This window comes from Mobula hypostoma, chromosome 5 (assembly GCF_963921235.1).
Source record: "Mobula hypostoma chromosome 5, sMobHyp1.1, whole genome shotgun sequence".
Taxonomy (NCBI): Eukaryota; Metazoa; Chordata; class Chondrichthyes; order Myliobatiformes; family Myliobatidae; genus Mobula; species Mobula hypostoma.
The window spans coordinates 13633217-13653306 of NC_086101.1; the positions used below are offsets into that span (position 1 = coordinate 13633217).

Genomic DNA, 20090 nt, shown 5'->3' on the forward strand with positions numbered 1-20090 from the left:
TTAAACCCTTCCCTCACCCCCACACTGATAAAACCCATCTCTCACCCCCACACTGATAAAACCCTCCCCTCATCCCCACACTGATAAAACCCTTCCCTCACTCCCACGATGGTTAAACCCTTCCCTCACCCCCACACTGATAAAACCCTTCCCTCACCCCCACACTGATAAAACCCTTCTCTCATCCCCACACTGATAAAACCCTTCCCTCACTCCCACGATGGTTAAACCCTTCCCTCACCCCCACACTGATAAAACCCTTCCCTCACTCCCACACTGATAAAACCCTTCCCTCACTCCCACGATGGTTAAACCCTTCCCTCACCCCCACACTGATAAAACCCTTCCCTCACCCCCATACTGATAAAACCCTTCCCTCACCCCCCACACTGATAAAACCCTTCCCTCACCCCCACACTGATAAAACCCTTCTCTCATCCCCACACTGATAAAACCCTTCCCTCACTCCCACGATGGTTAAACCCTTCCCTCACCCCCCACACTGATAAAACCCTTCCTTCACCCCCACACTGATAAAACCCTTCTCTCATCCCCACACTGATAAAACCCTTCCCTCACCCCCACACTGATAAAACCCTTCTCTCATCCCCACACTGATAAAACCCTTCCCTCACTCCCACGATGGTTAAACCCTTCCCTCACCCCCACACTGATAAAACCCTTCCCTCACTCCCACACTGATAAAACCCTTCCCTCACTCCCACGATGGTTAAACCCTTCCCTCACCCCCACACTGATAAAACCCTTCCCTCACCCCCATACTGATAAAACCCTTCCCTCACCCCCCACACTGATAAAACCCTTCCCTCACCCCCACACTGATAAAACCCTTCTCTCATCCCCACACTGATAAAACCCTTCCCTCACTCCCACGATGGTTAAACCCTTCCCTCACCCCCCACACTGATAAAACCCTTCCTTCACCCCCACACTGATAAAACCCTTCTCTCATCCCCACACTGATAAAACCCTTCCCTCACTCCCACACTGATAAAACCCTTCCCTCACTCCCACGATGGTTAAACCCTTCCCTCACCCCCACACTGATAAAACCCTTCCCTCACCCCCCACACTGATAAAACCCTTCCCTCACCCCCACACTGATAAAACCCTTCTCTCATCCCCACACTGATAAAACCCTTCCCTCACTCCCACGATGGTTAAACCCTTCCCTCACCCCCCACACTGATAAAACCCTTCCCTCACCCCCACACTGATAAAACCCTTCCCTCACTTCCACGATGGTTAAACCCTTCCCTCACCCCCCACACTGATAAAACCCTTTCCTCACTCCCACACTGATAAAACCCTTCCCTCATCCCCCACACTGATAAAACCCTTCCCTCACCTCCACACTGATAAAACCCTTCCCTCACCCCCACAACGATAAAACCCTTCCCTCACTCCCACGATGGTTAAACCCTTCCCTCACCCCCACACTGATAAAACCCTTCTCTCATCCCCACACTGATAAAACCCTTCCCTCACCCCCACACTGATAAAACCCTTCCCTCACTCCCACGATGGTTAAACCCTTCCCTCACCCCCACACTGATAAAACCCATCTCTCACCCCCACACTGATAAAACCCTCCCCTCATCCCCACACTGATAAAACCCTTCCCTCACCCCCACACCGATAAAACCCTTCCCTCACCCCCCACACCGATAAAACCCTTCCCTCATCCCCCACACCGATAAAACCCTTCCCTCATCCCCACACCGATAAAACCCTTCCCTCATCCCACCGATAAAACCCTTCCCTCACCCCCGCACCGATAAAACCCTTCCCTCACTCCCGCACTGATAAAACCCTTCCCTCACTCCCACGATGGTTAAACCCTTCCCTCACCCCCCACACTGATAAAACCCTTCTCTCACCCCCACACTGATAAAACGCATCCCTCATCCCCACACTGATAAAACCCTCCCCTCACTCCCACGATGGTTAAACCCTTCCCTCACCCCCACACTGATAAAACCCTTCCCTCACCCCCCACACTGATAAAACCCTTCCCTCACCCCCCACACTGATAAAACCCTTCCCTCACCCCCGCACTGATAAAGCCCTTCCCTCACTCCCACGATGGTTAAACCCTTCCCTCACCCCCCACACTGATAAAACCCTTCTCTCATCCCCACACTGATAAAACCCTTCCCTCATCCCCCACACTGATAAAACCCTCCCCTCATCCCCACACTGATAAAACCCTTCCCTCATCCCCACACTGATAAAACCCTTCCCTCACTCCCACGATGGTTAAACCCTTCCCCCACCCCCCACACTGATAAAACCCTTCCCTCACCCCCACACTGATAAAACCCTTCCCTCACCCACACACTGATAAAACCCTTCCCTCATCCCCCACACTGATAAAACCCTTCCCTCACCCCACACTGATAAAACCCTTCCCTCACCCCCACACTGATAAAACCCTTTCCTCACTCCCACACTGATAAAACCCTTCCCTCATCCCCCACACTGATAAAACCCTTCCCTCACCTCCACACTGATAAAACCCTTCCCTCACCCCCACAACGATAAAACCCTTCCCTCACTCCCACGATGGTTAAACCCTTCCCTCACCCCCACACTGATAAAACCCTTCCCTCACCCCCCACACTGATAAAACCCTCCCCTCATCCCCACACTGATAAAACCCTTCCCTCACCCCCGCACTGATAAAGCCCTTCCCTCACTCCCACGATGGTTAAACCCTTCCCTCACCCCCACACTGATAAAACCCTTCCCTCACCCCCACACTGATAAAACCCTTCCCTCATCCCCACACTGATAAAACCCTTCCCTCACTCCCACGATGGTTAAACCCTTCCCTCACCCCCACACTGATAAAACCCTTCCCTCACCCCCACACTGATAAAACCCTTCTCTCATCCCCACACTGATAAAACCCTTCCCTCACTCCCACGATGGTTAAACCCTTCCCTCACCCCCACACTGATAAAACCCTTCCCTCACTCCCACACTGATAAAACCCTTCCCTCACTCCCACGATGGTTAAACCCTTCCCTCACCCCCACACTGATAAAACCCTTCCCTCACCCCCATACTGATAAAACCCTTCCCTCACCCCCCACACTGATAAAACCCTTCCCTCACCCCCACACTGATAAAACCCTTCTCTCATCCCCACACTGATAAAACCCTTCCCTCACTCCCACGATGGTTAAACCCTTCCCTCACCCCCACACTGATAAAACCCTTCCCTCACTCCCACACTGATAAAACCCTTCCCTCACTCCCACGATGGTTAAACCCTTCCCTCACCCCCCACACTGATAAAACCCTTCCTTCACCCCCACACTGATAAAACCCTTCTCTCATCCCCACACTGATAAAACCCTTCCCTCACCCCCACACTGATAAAACCCTTCCCTCACCCCCAATGAAACCTCCTCACCCCCACACTGATAAAACCCTTCCCTCACCCCCACACTGATAAAACCCTTCCCTCACTCCCACATGTAAACCCTTCCTACCCCACCCCCACACTGATAAAACCCTTCCCTCACTCCCACACTGATAAAACCCTTCCCTCACCCCCACACTGATAAAACCCTTCCCTCACCCCACACTGATAAAACCCTTCCCTCACCCCCACACTGATAAAACCCTTCCCTCACTCCCACGATGGTTAAACCCTTCCCTCACCCCCACACTGATAAAACCCTTCCCTCATCCCCACACTGATAAAACCCTTCCCTCACCCCCACACTGATAAAACCCTTCCCTCTCACTCCCACGACACTGATAAAACCCTTCCCTCACTCCCACGATGGTTAAACCCTTCCCTCACCCCCACACTGATAAAACCCTTCCCTCACCCCCACACTGATAAAACCCTTCTCTCACCCCACACTGATAAAACCCTTCCCTCACTCCCACGATGGTTAAACCCTTCCCTCACCCCCACACTGATAAAACCCTTCCTCACCCCACCCCTTCCCTCACACACTGATAAAACCCTCACTCCCACATGTAAACCCTTCCCTCACCCCCACACTGATAAAACCCTTCCCTCACCCCAACTGATAAAACCCTTCCCTCACCCCCACACTGATAAAACCCCCCTCACACACTGATAAAACCCTTCCTCATCCCCACACTGATAAAACCCTTCCCTCACTCCCACGATGGTTAAACCCTTCCCTCACCCCCACACTGATAAAACCCTTCCGTCACCCCCACACTGATAAAACCCTTCCCTCACTCCCACACTGATAAAACCCTTCCCTCACCCCCACACTGATAAAACCCTTCCCTCACCCCCACACTGATAAAACCCTTCCCTCACCCCACACTGATAAAACCCTTCCCTCACTCCCACGATAAACCCTTCCCTCACCCCCACACTGATAAAACCCTACCCCCATCTATAAAACTCTCACCCCCCACACTGATAAAACCCTTCCCTTCACCCCCACACTGTAAACCCTTCCCTCACCCCCACACTGATAAAACCCTTCTCTCTCACTCCCACACTGATAAAACCCTTCCCTCACCCCACATCCCTTCCCTCACCCCCCACACGATAAACCCTTCCCTCACCCCACATGTAAACCCTTCCCTCACCCCCCACACTGATAAAACCCTTCCCTCACCCCCACACTGATAAAACCCTCCTCACCCACATGTAAACCCTTCCCTCACCCCACATGTAAACCCTTCCTCACCCCACACTGATAAAACCCTTCCCTCACACTGATAAAACCCTTCCCTCACTCCACATGTAAACCCTTCCCTCACCCCCACACGATAAAACCCTTCCTCACTCCCACATGTAAACCCTTCCCTCACCCCCACACTGATAAAACCCTTCCTCACCCCACACTGATAAAACCCTTCCCTCACCCCCACACGATAAAACCCTCCCTCACTCCCACGATGGTTAAACCCTTCCCTCACCCCCACACTGATAAAACCCTCTCACCCCACACTGATAAAACCCTCCCCACCCCCACACTGATAAAACCCTTCCCTCACTCCCACGATGGTTAAACCCTTCCCTCACCCCCACACTGATAAAACCCATCTCTCACCCCCACACTGATAAAACCCTCCCCTCATCCCCACACTGATAAAACCCTTCCCTCACTCCCACGATGGTTAAACCCTTCCCTCACCCCCACACTGATAAAACCCTTCCCTCACCCCCACACTGATAAAACCCTTCCTCATCCCCACACTGATAAAACCCTTCCCTCACTCCCACACTGAAAAACCCTTCTCTCATCCCCACACTGATAAAACCCTTCCCTCACTCCCACGATGGTTAAACCCTTCCCTCACCCCCACACTGATAAAACCCTTCCCTCACTCCCACACTGATAAAACCCTTCCCTCACTCCCACGATGGTTAAACCCTTCCCTCACCCCCACACTGATAAAACCCTTCCCTCACCCCCATACTGATAAAACCCTTCCCTCACCCCCCACACTGATAAAACCCTTCCCTCACCCCCACACTGATAAAACCCTTCCCTCACTCCCACACTGATAAAACCCTTCCCTCACTCCCACGATGGTTAAACCCTTCCCTCACCCCCCACACTGATAAAACCCTTCCCTCACCCCCACACTGATAAAACCCTTCTCTCATCCCCACACTGATAAAACCCTTCCCTCACTCCCACACTGATAAAACCCTTCCCTCACCCCCACACTGATAAAACCCTTCCCTCACCCCCACACTGATAAAACCCTTCCCTCACCCCCACACTGATAAAACCCTTCCCTCACTCCCACACTGATAAAACCCTTCCCTCACTCCCACGATGGTTAAACCCTTCCCTCACCCCCACACTGATAAAACCCTTCCCTCACCCCCCACACTGATAAAACCCTTCCCTCACCCCCACACTGATAAAACCCTTCTCTCATCCCCACACTGATAAAACCCTTCCCTCACTCCCACGATGGTTAAACCCTTCCCTCACCCCCCACACTGATAAAACCCTTCCCTCACCCCCACACTGATAAAACCCTTCCCTCACTTCCACGATGGTTAAACCCTTCCCTCACCCCCCACACTGATAAAACCCTCCCCTCATCCCCACACTGATAAAACCCTTCCCTCATCCCCACACTGATTAAACCCTTCCCTCACTCCCACACTGATAAAACCCTTCCCTCACCCCCACACCGATAAAACACTTCCCTCACCCCCACACTGATAAAACTCTTCCCTCACCCCCACACTGATAAAACCCTCCCCTCACTCCCACGATGGTTAAACCGTTCTCTACAACATGCAGACAGACGTGTGACCTCCACTTACTCTCTTGGAGGGTATTTGTAGCACTCAGCCACTCTCGCACCACCTGAACTCCCTCCTCTCCCATCACCTTGGGATACCTGGCAGTCAGAGAAAAAAAAGTTATAGTTACTGAAATTTTCACTCCAATTCCACCAGTCGCCGCATTGCAGGATGGACGTGGAGGCTTTGGAGGGCTAATAAATCAGCCTTGATGGAATGGCGGAGCAAACTCGAGGGCTAAATGGTTTCTACGTTATTATATAGGCAGCTTTCACTCGGATGCTGCCTGAATTATCGATTAGTAGCGATCAGAAGTTGGACAAACTTATGTTGTTTTCTCTGGAGCATTGGCGGCCTAGGAATGCCCTTTTGGAGGCTTGTAATATTATTATGAGAGACATGGATAGGGTTGGAGCTTCAAAGAGTATTTTCCACAGGGTAGAAATGTAAAATACTGAAGACCATGCACTGTAGATGAGGGGAGAGGGAAAGTTTAAAGGTGTATCAGACATGAATTTTTTTAAGCGCATCGTGTATTGGGTGCTTGGAACGTGTTGCCAGGGGAAGTGTTGTAAAATTCTACTGCTGGTGGAAGATACAACAGCCACACTTCCTGGGTATTTAGACAGTCACCAGGTAGGCAACATCTCTGAGGATCTCTCCTGGGCCCAACATACTGATGCACGTATGAAGGCACGACTGTTTGAGGAGAATTGGTATGAGCCCAAAGACTCTTGCACATTTCTACAGATGTAGCATGGCGAGCATCACCACAGAGGGGTCCCAGCACAGGATTGGAAACGGCTGCAGAAAGTGGCAAACTCAACTCAGCCAACTCCACCATGGGCACTCGCCTCCCCAGCATCCAGAACATCTCCAAAAGGCCATGCCTCAAAAAAAGGCCACATCCGTCAGTAAGGACCCTCACCACCCAGGATATGCCTGCCCTCTTATCATTGCTACCATCAAGGAGGAGTTACAGGACACTCAGCATCTCAGGAACAACTTTTTCCCCCGTGCCATCAGATTTCTGAATGGACCATGAACCCATGCACACTATCTCATCATTTTTTTGCTTTTTAATATATTTCTTATTGTAACATACAGATTTTAAAACTATGTATTGCACTGTTGCTGCAGCAAAACAATAAATTTCACAACATATGCCATTTGATATTAAATCCAAATTTGATTCTGACCTGGACAGACAGGAGGAATACAGTCCATATGCATAGGATTAGACTGGATTAGCAACATGGTCAGAACAGACATGATGGACCGAAGGGTCTGTTGCAAAGACTGCCACCCACCGAACCACGAGTCGTATTTCTGCTCCTTGAATCCTCATGGGACCGTAGGTCACCTGACAACTCGGTTACTCACCCACTTTGTATCAGTCTCTTTAGCCATGCAATCGCTGCCATAACCTATCCATTGACTGGGAATCTCTCCAACAAGCTCCAGGGCAATAACAACTTGAACCCACTCCCATTTGAGGTCACAATGTGAATAAATCAAGATGATTTCTTTTTCTATGTAACTTTATTACACATGAGCACCAACGTTAAGGCCAGTGTTTATTGCCCATCCGTAGATGCCCGGAAGAAGGTGGTGGTGAGCCGCTGCCCTGAACTACACTGCTCTTTGCATAATCCTTCTGGGGAAAGAGTTACTCTTCCAGCCACACCATCCTGGAGGCCACAGAGTCAACCGTCTCTTTGGTCCAACACTTCCATGCTGACCCAGATGCCCTTCTAAACTGGTCCTACCTCCCTGGATTTGATGCATATCCCTCTGAGCCAACAGCTCCCAACCTGGGGTCCACAGACCCTCTGCATAATAGTATCGATCCATGGCATAAAAAACGTCGGGAATCCTGGCTCTAAACCTTGCCAATCCATGTACTTGTCCAAGTGTCTTTTAAATGTTGATGTTATACCTGCTTCAACCCCCTTCTCTATCAGCTTGTATTAAAGTTATTAAAACATGTAACATGAAATTATATAAATTATATGTGAGGAAATTATTCAAATATATTGAATGTTGAAAAGCCTAGAAAGTATGAATATTTTCATTGGTGGCAGAGCTCAAGGCCAGCAAGAATGATCCTGGGAATGAAAGGGTTAACATATGAAAACAACAGGAATTCTGCAGATGCTGGAAATTCAAGCAACACACATCAAAGTTGCTGGTGAACGCAGCAGGCCAGGCAGCATCTCTAGGAAGAGGTACAGTCGACATTTCAGGCCGAGACCCTTCGTATGAAGAGTGTTTGATGGGCCTGATCCTGTACTCGCTAGAGTTTAGAACAACTAGCGGAGACCTACAGAATACTGAAAGGCCTGGAGAGAGTGGACATGCAGAGGATGGTTCCAACCATGGGAGAGTCTAAGGAGAGAGGGCACAGGCTCAGAATACAAGGACATCCCCTTAGAACGGAGACGGGGAGGAATTTCTTCAGCCAGATGGTGATGAAGCAATAGAATTCATTTCCACAGGCAGCTGTGGAGCCCAAGCTATTAGGTATATTTAGACTGAGGTTGATATGTTCTTATCAGTAAGTGTGTCAAAGGTTATGGGGAGAGGGCAGGAGAATGGGGTTGAGAGGGAAAATAAATCAGCCATGATGGAATAGCGGACCAGACTCGATGGGCTAAATGGTCTAATTCTGCTCCCATGTCTTCTTTTCTTACCTCCATATACCCACCATCCTGTAAGTGCCAAATGTTACCCCTTGAGTTCCTATTAGATCTCTCCCCGTTCACCTTAAACCTATGCCTTGATTCTTACAACTCTACGGAGAAAGACTGTGTGCATTCACGCTACCTATGGCCCTCCTGATGTTATACACTTCTATAAAATTACCCTCAGTCTTCTACGCTCCAAGGAATAAGTCTCAGCCTGTCCAACTTTCCCTCGTAATTTGGGCCCTCGAGTCCTGGCAACATCCCCATAAATTCTTTCTGCACTCTTTCTAGCTGAGAGGCATCGATCCTACAACAGAGTGACCAAACCTGACCACAATAGTCCAAATACAACCTCACCAGGGTCTTGCACAAAGAGTGACTTTGTTTTAAACATAAGACCATAAGTTATAGGAGCAGAATTTGGCCTATTGAATCTGCTTCGCAATTTCATCATGGCTGATCCATTTTCCCTCTCAGCCCCAATCTCCTTTGCCTTCTCCCCATATCCCTCATGCCCTGACCAATCAAGAATCTACCAACTTCTGCCTTAAATATAAAGACATGACCTTCACAGCTGCCTGTGGCAAAGAATTCCACAGATTCACCACTTTGTACTTGTTTTAATTGTGTTTCTGTTGTATTTTATATGATTCTCATGTTCCTGTCAATGTGATGTCTCGAAAGCTCTGTGCCTGAGACTCTGCTGCAAGTAATTTCCACTGCACCATTCCACATCTACATATGAGAATAAACTCAACTTTATTAACCCAGGAGAACTCACAATCACCATTATTGATCCAAGGTGACCTCCACCTCCTTTATTGACCCAGGGGGACCCCACTAACTCCATGCAAGGTCCCAACCCTTTCCAATTACAATTACCCTTTCCAGGGAAGTTAATCCTTTTCCCATCAACAACCACTTAGTTCTTGAACGAAGCTGCACATCCATAACCACCACCTCAGTATTGCAACACTATGATCACTTTGCACTTTGGACTCACGTTTTCTTCTTCTGTTGGTCTGATTGCATTCTTTCTTGCGTAACTTGCCGTGGGACGTCGCAACAGTGCAGCAGTTAGCACAACACTATTACAGCTCGGGGCGTCAGAGGTCAGAGTCCAGTTCTGGCAACCTCTGGGAGAAAGTTTGCACTTTCTTCCCATGTATGCATGGCTTTCCTCTGGGTATTCCACAGTCCAAAGATGTACTAGTTAGTAAGTTAACTGGTAATTATAAATTATCCTTTGATTAGGCTAGGGTTAAATCGGTGAGTTGCTGGTCAGTGTGGCTTAGTTCCACACAGTACCTCTAAATAAAAAATAGGTTTGTATAAAATATTGTTGTGTTTTCCTTGTGGAATGCTGCTAATCTGACGCTATGTGCCTGTGATGCTGCTGTAAGTAAGTTTTTCATTGCATCTGTGTATACGTGTATTTCTGCAGATGACAATAAGCTCCACTTTGACTCTGCAATCACATTCAGGCCAGAGTAGGTAAGGAAGGGTGATCTTCTTCCCTGCTGTGGCTCTCATTACCAAGAGTGTTCTAAACTCAGGGTTACCGACCTGGTTGCAGAACCTCCTCGAGGTGGGATACAAGGATCAGAAGAAAGCAAATTGTCCACAGAGCCAGAAGCCCCATCTAGTGGCGGCCGCCTGCAACTGCAACTACCGATGGGCAGACTTGGCAAAATGGAAAAATGGCAAAGATGATGCTAATTATTTTCACCATCAGGTTTAACATCTGCTTCTCCGAGAACCTCACCTGGAGTACTGTGTACTGTTTTGCTTATAGGAGGAACAGCTGTATACAATGCTAGTAAGATTGCTCCTCCTTCCCTTCTTCCATGGTCCACTCTCTTCTTCTTCAGACCTTTGCATTTTCTACCTATCCCTTCCCAGCTTCCTACTTCACCTCCCTTCCCCCATCCACCTGGCTTCACCTGTCACCTTCCAGCTTGTACTCCTTCCCCTCCCCACACCTCCTTACTCTGGCTTCTTCCCCCTTCCTTTCCAGTCCTGATGAAGGGTCTCAACCTGTTTATTCGCTTCCATGGACGGTGCCTAACCTGCTGAGTTCCTCCAGCATTGTGTGTGTGTGACTCTGGACTTCCAGCATCTGCAGAATCTCTTGTGTTCAATTTTGGTCATCCCGCTCCAGGAAAGATGCGATTAAACTCCGGTCTCTAGTTTACCAGTAGATCACACCATCACTGCGCAGATTTAACATATTCAATTTCTCTCTGCCTCTCTCTAATTAGATTTAGATTTAGAGAATGTTGATTTGAGGCTGTGCTAAAGGGAGGCAGCCCCTATACAGGCTTCAGGGCCTGTGCTATAGGGAGAAGTGGGACAGGCTAGGATTTTATCCTTTGAAATGTAGGAGACTGAGAGATGACCTTATGGAGATGTGTAAATTCATGAAGGACATAAATAGGCTGAGAACACAATTTTTTTTTTAATCATGGTAGTGGTAGGAAAACTAAAAACTAGAGGGCATAGGTCAAAGGTGAGAGGTGAAAGATGTGAAAGGGACCCAAGGGAACAAATTCTACATGCGGAGGGTGGTGGATACATGGAACGAGCTGCCAGAGAAAGTGGTTCAAGCAGGTACAGGACTAACATTTGAAATGTATTTGGACAGGTCCATGGATAGAGCAGGGGTTCCCAACCCCTTTTTTATGCCAGGGAGCCTTACCATTAACCAAAGGGTCCGTGGACCCCACATTGGGAAGCTCTAGTTTAGAGGGATACGGGCCATACATGGACAAATGAGACCAGCTTGGTGGGCATCATGGCTAGCATGGAGGAGAGGGGCCAAAAGGCCTGTTTCCATATTGGTTTACTCTATGACTCTGACAACTTCCACACTGCCAACACCACCGACAATTGTTGTGTCTGCCAACTTACTAACTGCACCTGCTGCATTCATAGTTGATGCAGTAAGGGTTCTAGAAGTCTACGGATAAGTAAGGTTTACAGCAGGGGTTCCCAGCCTGGGGTAAACAGACCCGTCAGTTAATGGTAGGGGTACAGGGTATATAAAAAAAGTTGGGAACTCCCAGCTTAGAGGAACATAGGCGAAACATAGACAAATGATCAGCATATCGAGTTGGACCAAAGGCCTGTTTCCCTGATGTACGACTCTAACGTACAAAAGTCAGGAACGCCACCAACACACAGCAGGTTGAGACGTAGGTTTGGATTGTCATCAAAGACTCTAGCAAGTTTCTACAGATGTTCGATGGAGCATTCTGACTGACTGCATCACCATCTGGCACAGACGGGCCAATGCGCAGGATCGGGAAAAGCTGTGAGGGTTGCAGACTCGAGGCACAACCCTCCCCACCATCGAGGACATCTTCAAAAGGCAGTGACTCAAGAAGGAGTCATCCATCGTTAAAGATCTTCACCACCCAGGACATGTCTTCTCATGACTAACATCAGGGAGGCGGTACAGGAGCACGAAGACTCATGTTCAACGATAGCCCCAATGATAATCCTCAGGAAGAGGAGACGAGGCCCGGTGTAGATCTGTCCGGATAGTACCGGGATGTGGGACAGGCCAGAGGGGTGGAGTGGCCTGCTCCTGCCTCCCTGAACCGATTGAGTAAGGCAAGACAGAAGTCAGGCTGTTACCTGAAATGGAGGAGCCTCAACAGGAGATTGTTGCCTCGATTGGACATGACATCATCTGGAATCCTGTTGGAGCAGGGGAGAGAGTACAATGGTTAGAAGAAGACACAAGGTGGCTCTCCCTAGGGCTCCATCCACACTCCACCTCCCCATTCGCGCACCGATGATCCGGATGACAGAATTAATGGCTTTTAGGTGGAGGGGCAGGTAATGTTGAGGAAACTTGGAGTCTGCACAAAGATTCAGACAGATTGGGAGAATGCACAGATAGATAGATCGATCGATACTTTATTGATCCCAAAGGTAATTACAGTGTCACAGCAGCGTTACGGGTGCACAGCCCACACTGATAAGACAGTCATGCAAGAATCACCATAATACTATATATTAATGTGTGCACATTCACACTGTCCAGATAGGAAGTGATGGTAGTACTGTACAGTATTGCACAGGGTGTCCCCGACAGCAGGGTGTGGTAAACAAAGTTTAAGCAAAGCTCTGATAAACAGGGCTTAATAACATTCATCACCTCCCCGGCCAGAGGCTGACTCATTATAACAGCCGAGGGTAAGAATAACATCATATGACCTTGTAACTGCACTGCTCTTTTATTCCTCTTGAAGTGAATGCTAACCGCATTGCCTTCCTCATCACAGACACAGCCTGCAAATTAACTTTCAGGGAATCCTGCACAAGGACTCCCGGGTCCATTTGCGTCTCAGTGTTTTATATTTTTTTCCATTTGTTAAATAGTTAACCATTTCATTTCTTCTACCAAAGTACATGACTATACACTTCCCAACTCTGTATTCCATCTGCCATTTCTTTGCCTGTTCTCCTAATCTGTCTAAATCCGTCTGTAACCTCTCTACTTCATCAAAACTACCTGCCTCTACACTTATCTCATATCATCTGCAAACTCTGCAACAAGCCATCAGTTCCATTATAACGTAAACAGAATCGGTCCTAATAGAGACCCCTGTGGAACACCACTAGTCACTGGCAGCCAACCAGAAAAGGCTCCCTTTATTCCCACTCTTTGCCTCCTGCCAATCAGACACTGCTTTATCCATTATAGAATCTTTCCTGTAATGTGATGGGCTTGTAGCTTGTTAAGCCGCCTCATGTGAGGTACCTTGTCAAAGGCCTTCACAGAATTCCAACTGATCTGTCAGGCAAGATTTTCGCACAAGGAAACCACTCTATTTTATTATGTGCCTCCAAGTATCCTGAAACCTCATCCTTAATAATCAACTCCAACATCTTCCCAACCACTGAGGTCAGACTAACGGGCCAATAGTTTCCTTTATTCTGCTTCTCTCCCTTCTTGAAGAGTGGAGTGACATTAGCAGTCTTCCGGAACCATTCCGGAATCCAGTGATTCTTGAAATCATTAGATTTGTGTGAAGTTGAGGAACTTTGCTTACAATCCTGAACCCGTGGTCTACTCACGTGGTGATGATTTCATCCTTGGTACGTCGGATCAGCACCACTGGACCCTGGTATCTGCAACGAGGAACAAAGCACGTGGGGTGAGAGGGAAGTTCCGAGTCTGCATGGGAAACGATTCATAATCCACCAGGAACAGTCCTGTCAGCCCATGACATCTGCTTCGGACACCTTGCCAAATTAATCCAGCCCCACCTGCCCGTACATGATTCAGGTTCCTCCACTCCCAAAGTTCTGTCTCCAAAAACTGTGACAAATGTCTACTGAAGCACAGTGGAGAGAATCCTAGCTGGTTGCCATCACGGCCTGGCATGGAATCATCAATGCGCAGGAGCGGAAAAGCCTACAAAAGGTGTTGCAAACAGCCCAGTCCGTCACAGGGAAACTCTCCCCACCACTGAGCACTTTTACATGCAGTGCTGCCACAAGAAAGCAGCATCCATCATCAAGACCCCCATCTTCCTCTTCTCGCTACTAACATCAGGCAGGGCATGCAGGAGCCCTGCGTCCCACACCACCAGGTTCAGAAACAGTTATTACCCTACCACTGTTGTGGATAACTTCACTCACTCCAACACTGAACTGATTCCACAACCAATGGACTCACTTTCAAAGACTCATTACAATGTATATTATCAATTTTTTTTTTGTACTTTCAGAGTTTGGTTTCTTCTGCACATTGGTGTTTGTCAATCTTTGTCTGTTTGTGTACCGTTTCTTGTAAATTCTGTTGTATTTCTTTATATCCTGTAAACACCTGCAAGGAAATGAATCTTCGGGAACATTGACATACTCTGATAATAAATGAACTTTGAACACCCTGTATATTCATGCACCTGCATAAAAGCCTCTTAAAACGTCACTGTCACACCTGCCTCCTTGGCAGCTCATTCCAGGTACCCACCACTCTCTGAGTGAAAAAGAACTTGCTCTGCATACCTTGTAACTTTCCCCTTCTCACCTTACAGACATGCCCTCTAGTACTTGACATTTCTACCCTGGGAGAAAAATCCTGACCTGCCAGAATTTTATTATCTTCTAGCAGATCTCTGCCTGCCTCTGATGCTAGAGCTTCCACCCTGGGATTCCTCATTTCAGAAGTTAAGGAGGGGGAAACTTTGGTGAGACATGAGAGTGTTTTACAGGAATTAGAAGCAGAAAGGTCACAAGTAGGTCATGGCTGGGCTAACTTCAACCATAACCCCATATTCCAAAGTTCAAAGTAAAGTTAATTATCAAAGTATTCTTTACCATGGTCCTCCACCTCCTTCCCTTTCTTCCATGGTCTTCCACCCTCTCCAATCAGATTGCCCCTTCTCCAGCCCTTTATCTCCTTCATCTATCAGCTTCCCAGCTCCTTACTTCACCCCTCCCACTCTCCCGGTTTCACCAATCACTTACCACTTTGTACTCCTTCCTCTCCTCCCCCCAACTTCCTACTCTAGTTTCTCCTCTTCCTTTGCAGTTCTGAACAAGAAGGGTCTCGGCCCGAAACGTCGACTGTTCACCCTTTTCCATAGACACTGCCTAATCTGCTGAGTTTCTCCAGCGTTTTGTGTGTTGCTTCGGACTGCCAGTATCTGCAGATATTCTTGTGATTGTGATACCACTCTGAGATTCATTTTCTTGCAGGTGTTCACAGTACAACGACGAACTACAAGAGAATCAATGAATGTCTACACACAAAGACCGATGAGCAACCAAATGTAAAAGAAGGCAAACTGCTAGTGTATAATAATGCTGAGAACATGAGGTGTACAGTCCTTGAAAGTGAATCCATAAGGGTGTATTGAGTGATCAGTTCAGTGTTGAGATGAGTGAAGTTAGCCACGGCAGTTCAGAACCTGATGGTTGTAGGATAATAGCTGTTCCTGAACATGGTGGTGTGGGACCCAAGGCTTCTGTACTTCCGGCCTAATGGCAGCAGCGAGAAGAGAGCATGGCATTCATACCTGATAACTTTCACCCACAATTCATTAAGCATCTTCCTTTACAGAGCGGATTCCGAGATATGGAGTCTGGAAGTCCATGGAGGGAACTCCAGTGCTCAGGACCAGCAAGCCCATGGCTAGGATTCCAGAGGTGGGGACCTGTGGGGAATTCCAGGGATCAGACCCAACAGGGTGTACGCAGAACACCAAAGGTGACTGAGGTCACTGTAAACATTGAACGCAGGCTCACGAGGGTCACAGCCGTGATATCTCCTCCAAACACACCCCACACCGTTACCCAATTATTCCCTGGAAGCAGAGACTCTAGAGAGGAGCAGTGGATAACCCAATGAAAGCACTTCGCCTCTCGGCCAGGCGTGGATCTGGGGAGTGAGACGGAGGGGGAGCCAATTCCTTCACAGGGGCCGACTCACTTGCACAGTTGATCTGCGTTGTTGAGGTTCAAGTAATCGCGAACTGTTCGAGTCACGAGACCTCCTGCAAGCAAGAAGAGAGAGCCAGCCTGAGAGACCAGGGCAACACAGCACAGAAACAGGCCCTTTGGCCCACACTTCCATGTCAGCCTGTTTGTCCCGAGCTACATTAATCGATATCCACTACTCTTATATAAAAAATATACAACACAGATCAGCACAGCTCAAGATGCCTATGCCAAACACGGTGACAAAGTAAACCAAAATCTCTTCTGTCTGCATGCGATTTATATCGCTCCATTCCCTGTATACTCCTATGACTATCTAACAGCCTGTTAAATGCCACTATCATTAGACTATAAGATTTTGGACCGGAATTAGGCCATGTGGCCCACTGCGTCTGTACCGCCATTTCATCAAATTTGCTGATGATACAAACATTGGAGGTGTAGTGGACAGTGAGGAAGGTTTTCAAAAGCTTGTAGAGGGATTTGAACCAGCTGAAAAACTAGGCTGAAAAATGGCAGATGAAGTTCAATACAGACAAGTGTGAGATTTTGCACTTTGGAAGGACAAACCAAGGTAGAACATACAAGGTAAATGGTAGGGCACTGAGGAATGCAGTAGAACAGAGGGATCTGGGAATACAGGTACAAAATTCCCTAAAAGTGGCGTCACAGGTAGATAGGGTCATAAAGAGTGCTTTTGGTACATCGGCCTTTACAACTCAAAGTATTGAGTATAAGAGTTGGAATGTTATGGTGAGGTTGTGTAAGGCATTGGTGAGGCCAAATTTGGAGTATTGTGCAGTTTTGGTCACCAAATTACAGGAAAGTTGAAAGAGTGCAGAGAAAGTTTACAAGGATGTTGCCAGGACTTGAGAAACTGAGTTACAGAGAAAGGTTGAATAGGTTAGGACTTTATTCCCTGGAGCGTAGAAGAATGAGGGGAGATTTGATAGAGGTATATAAAATTATGATGAGTATAGATAGAGTGAATGCAAGCAGGCTTTTTCCACTGAGGCTAGGGGAGAAAAAAAACCAGAGGACATGGGTTAAGGGTGAAGGGGGAAAAATTTAAAGGGAACATTAGAGGGGACTTCTTCACACATAGAGTGGTGGGAATGTGGAATGAGCTGCCAGACGAGGTGGTAAATGTGGGCTCACTTTTAACATTTAAGAAAAACTTGGACAGGTACATGGATGAGAGGTGTATGGAGGGATGTGGTCCAGGTGCAGGGCAGTGGGATTAGGCAGAAAAATGGTTCGACACAGCCAAGAAGGGCCAAAAGGCCTGTTTCTGTGCTGAAATATTCTATGACCCAATTTTCTATTCAGCCCCAATCTGCTGTCTTCTCCCTGTATCCCTTCATGCCCTGACCAATCAAGAATCTATCAAACTCTGCCTTAAATATACATAAAGACTTGGCTCCACAAATGCCTATGCCAAAAAATTCCACAGATTCACCAATCGCTGGCTAAAGATATTCTTCCTCACCTCCATCCCAAAAGGGCAACCCTCTATTCTGAGGCTGTGTCCTCTGGTCATAAACTATCCTACCACAGTAAACATCCTCTCCACATCCACTCTATCAAGGCCTTTGACCATTCGATAAGTTTCAATGAGGTCACCCCTCAGTCTTCTGAATTCTAGTGAATGCAAGCCCAGAGCCATCAAACGCTCTTCACATGACAAGCCATTCAATCCTGGAATCATTTTTGTGAACCTCCTTTGAACCCTCTCCAGTTTCAGCATATCCTTTCTAAGATCAGGGGCCCAAAGCTGCTCACAATACTCCAAGTGAGGCCTCACCAGTGCTTTATAAAGTCTCAACATTACATCCTTCCTTTTATATTCTAGTCCTCTTGACATGAATGCCAACATTGCATTTGCCTTCTTCACCACAGGCTCAACCTGCAAATTAATATTTTAGGGAATCCTGCACAAGGTGCGCCTCAGTTTTTTTGTACTTTCTCTCCATTAAGAAAATAGTCAATCCTTTTACCAAAGTGCACGACCATACACTTCCTGACACTGTATTCCATTTGCCATTTCTTTGCCCATTCTCCTAATCTAAGTCCTTCTGTAGCCTAATTCCTCAAAACTACCTTCCCCTCCACCTATCTTCATATTGTCCGCAAACTTTGCAACAAAGTCATCAATTCCGTCATCCAAATCATTGATATATAACGCAAAAAGAATCAGTCCCAACACAGACCCCTGTGGAACACCACTAGTCACTGACAGCCAACCAGAAAAGGCTCCCTTTATTCCCACCCTTTGCCTCCTGCCAAGCAACCACTGCTTTATCCATGCTAGAATCTACCCAGTAATACCATGGGCTCGTAGCTTGTTAAGTGTGGTACCTTGTTAAAGGCCTTCGGAAAATCCAAGACAGCAACGTCAACCAATTCTCCTTTGTCTGTCCTGCTTGTTACTTCTTCAAGAATTCCAACTGATTTGGCAGGCAAGATTTTCCTTTGAAGAAACCATGCTAACTGCAGCCTATTTTATCATTTGCCTCCAAGTACCCTGAACCCACATCCTTAACATTCAACTCCAACATCTTCCCTACAACTGAGGTCAAACTAACTGACCTCTAATTTCTTTTCATCTGCCTCTCTCCCTTCTTTAAGAGTGGAGTGACATTTCCAATTTTCCAGTCTTATGGAACCATTTCAGAATCTAGCGATTCTTGAAAGATCATTATTAATGTCTCCACAATCTCTTCAGCCACCTCTTTCAGAACCATCGGGTGTACACCATCTGGTCCGAGTAACTTATCTACCTTCAGACCTTTCAGTTTCCCAAGAACCTTCTCTCTAGTCATGGTTATCACACACTCACACACTTCACGACCCCTGACACCTGGAACTTCCACCATATTGTTAGTGTCTTCCACAGTGAAGACTGATGCAAAATACATATTTAGCTTGTCCGTCATTTCCTTGTCCCCCATTCCTCCCTCTCCAGCATCATTTTCCAGAGGTCTGATATCTACTCTCACCTCTCTTTTACACTTCTGGTATCCTCTTTAATATTACTGATCAATGTGACCAATTAACCTCTAACCTGCACGTTGCTGGAATGAGCACTCATAGGAGACCCACGTGCACACGGGGAGAACATACAAACTCCTTACAGACGGCGGCAGGAAGTGAACCCAGGTCACTGACTACACTACCAAGCTAGCTAGTCCCCCCACCAAGCTGGTTCCATTTGCCTGCGTTTGGTCTTTCTTCCTCTAAACCTCTCCTCTCCATGCCATGTACTTATCCAAATAAAGGCTTGTACTATGCCTGCCCCAGCCATTTCTTCTGGCAGTTCATACACACTACCCGCTAGGCGAGTAAGTCGCTTATCAGGTCCTTTTTAAATCTTTCCCCTCCAATCTTAAACCTATCTGAGGATTACAGATCACTCCAACACTCAAAGTCTAACCCTATGTCCCCATTGTGAGAGGTGGAAATGGGTAAGGCTGGCCAACAGGGCTCTAGTGAAGCTCTGTAGGCCAATCCCCTGTGCAGTGGATGCAATGGGTTACAGAAATGCTGATGAACTCCAGCCATACCAATGACTTTGGACAATAAAGACGGGAGGTCACCAATGGCCTATGCTCCACTGGGAGCTCAGGGAAAAGGAAAGAAGAACACAG

The 20090-nt window shown here is 47.7% G+C and overlaps 1 protein-coding gene across 1 annotated transcript in view; it reads right to left on the reverse strand.

Annotated features, from left to right (window-relative positions):
* abhd16a (abhydrolase domain containing 16A, phospholipase) overlaps positions 1-20090 on the reverse strand; it is a 147911-nt gene that overhangs the window by 14095 nt on the left and 113726 nt on the right. Inside the window, exons 14-17 of the mRNA XM_063048064.1 lie at positions 16436-16499; positions 14074-14127; positions 12625-12687; positions 6320-6396 (exon numbers count right to left, since the gene is read on the reverse strand). Of these exons, the coding sequence (XP_062904134.1) occupies positions 6320-6396; positions 12625-12687; positions 14074-14127; positions 16436-16499 (258 nt within the window). The remainder of the gene's footprint in view (positions 1-6319; positions 6397-12624; positions 12688-14073; positions 14128-16435; positions 16500-20090) is intronic.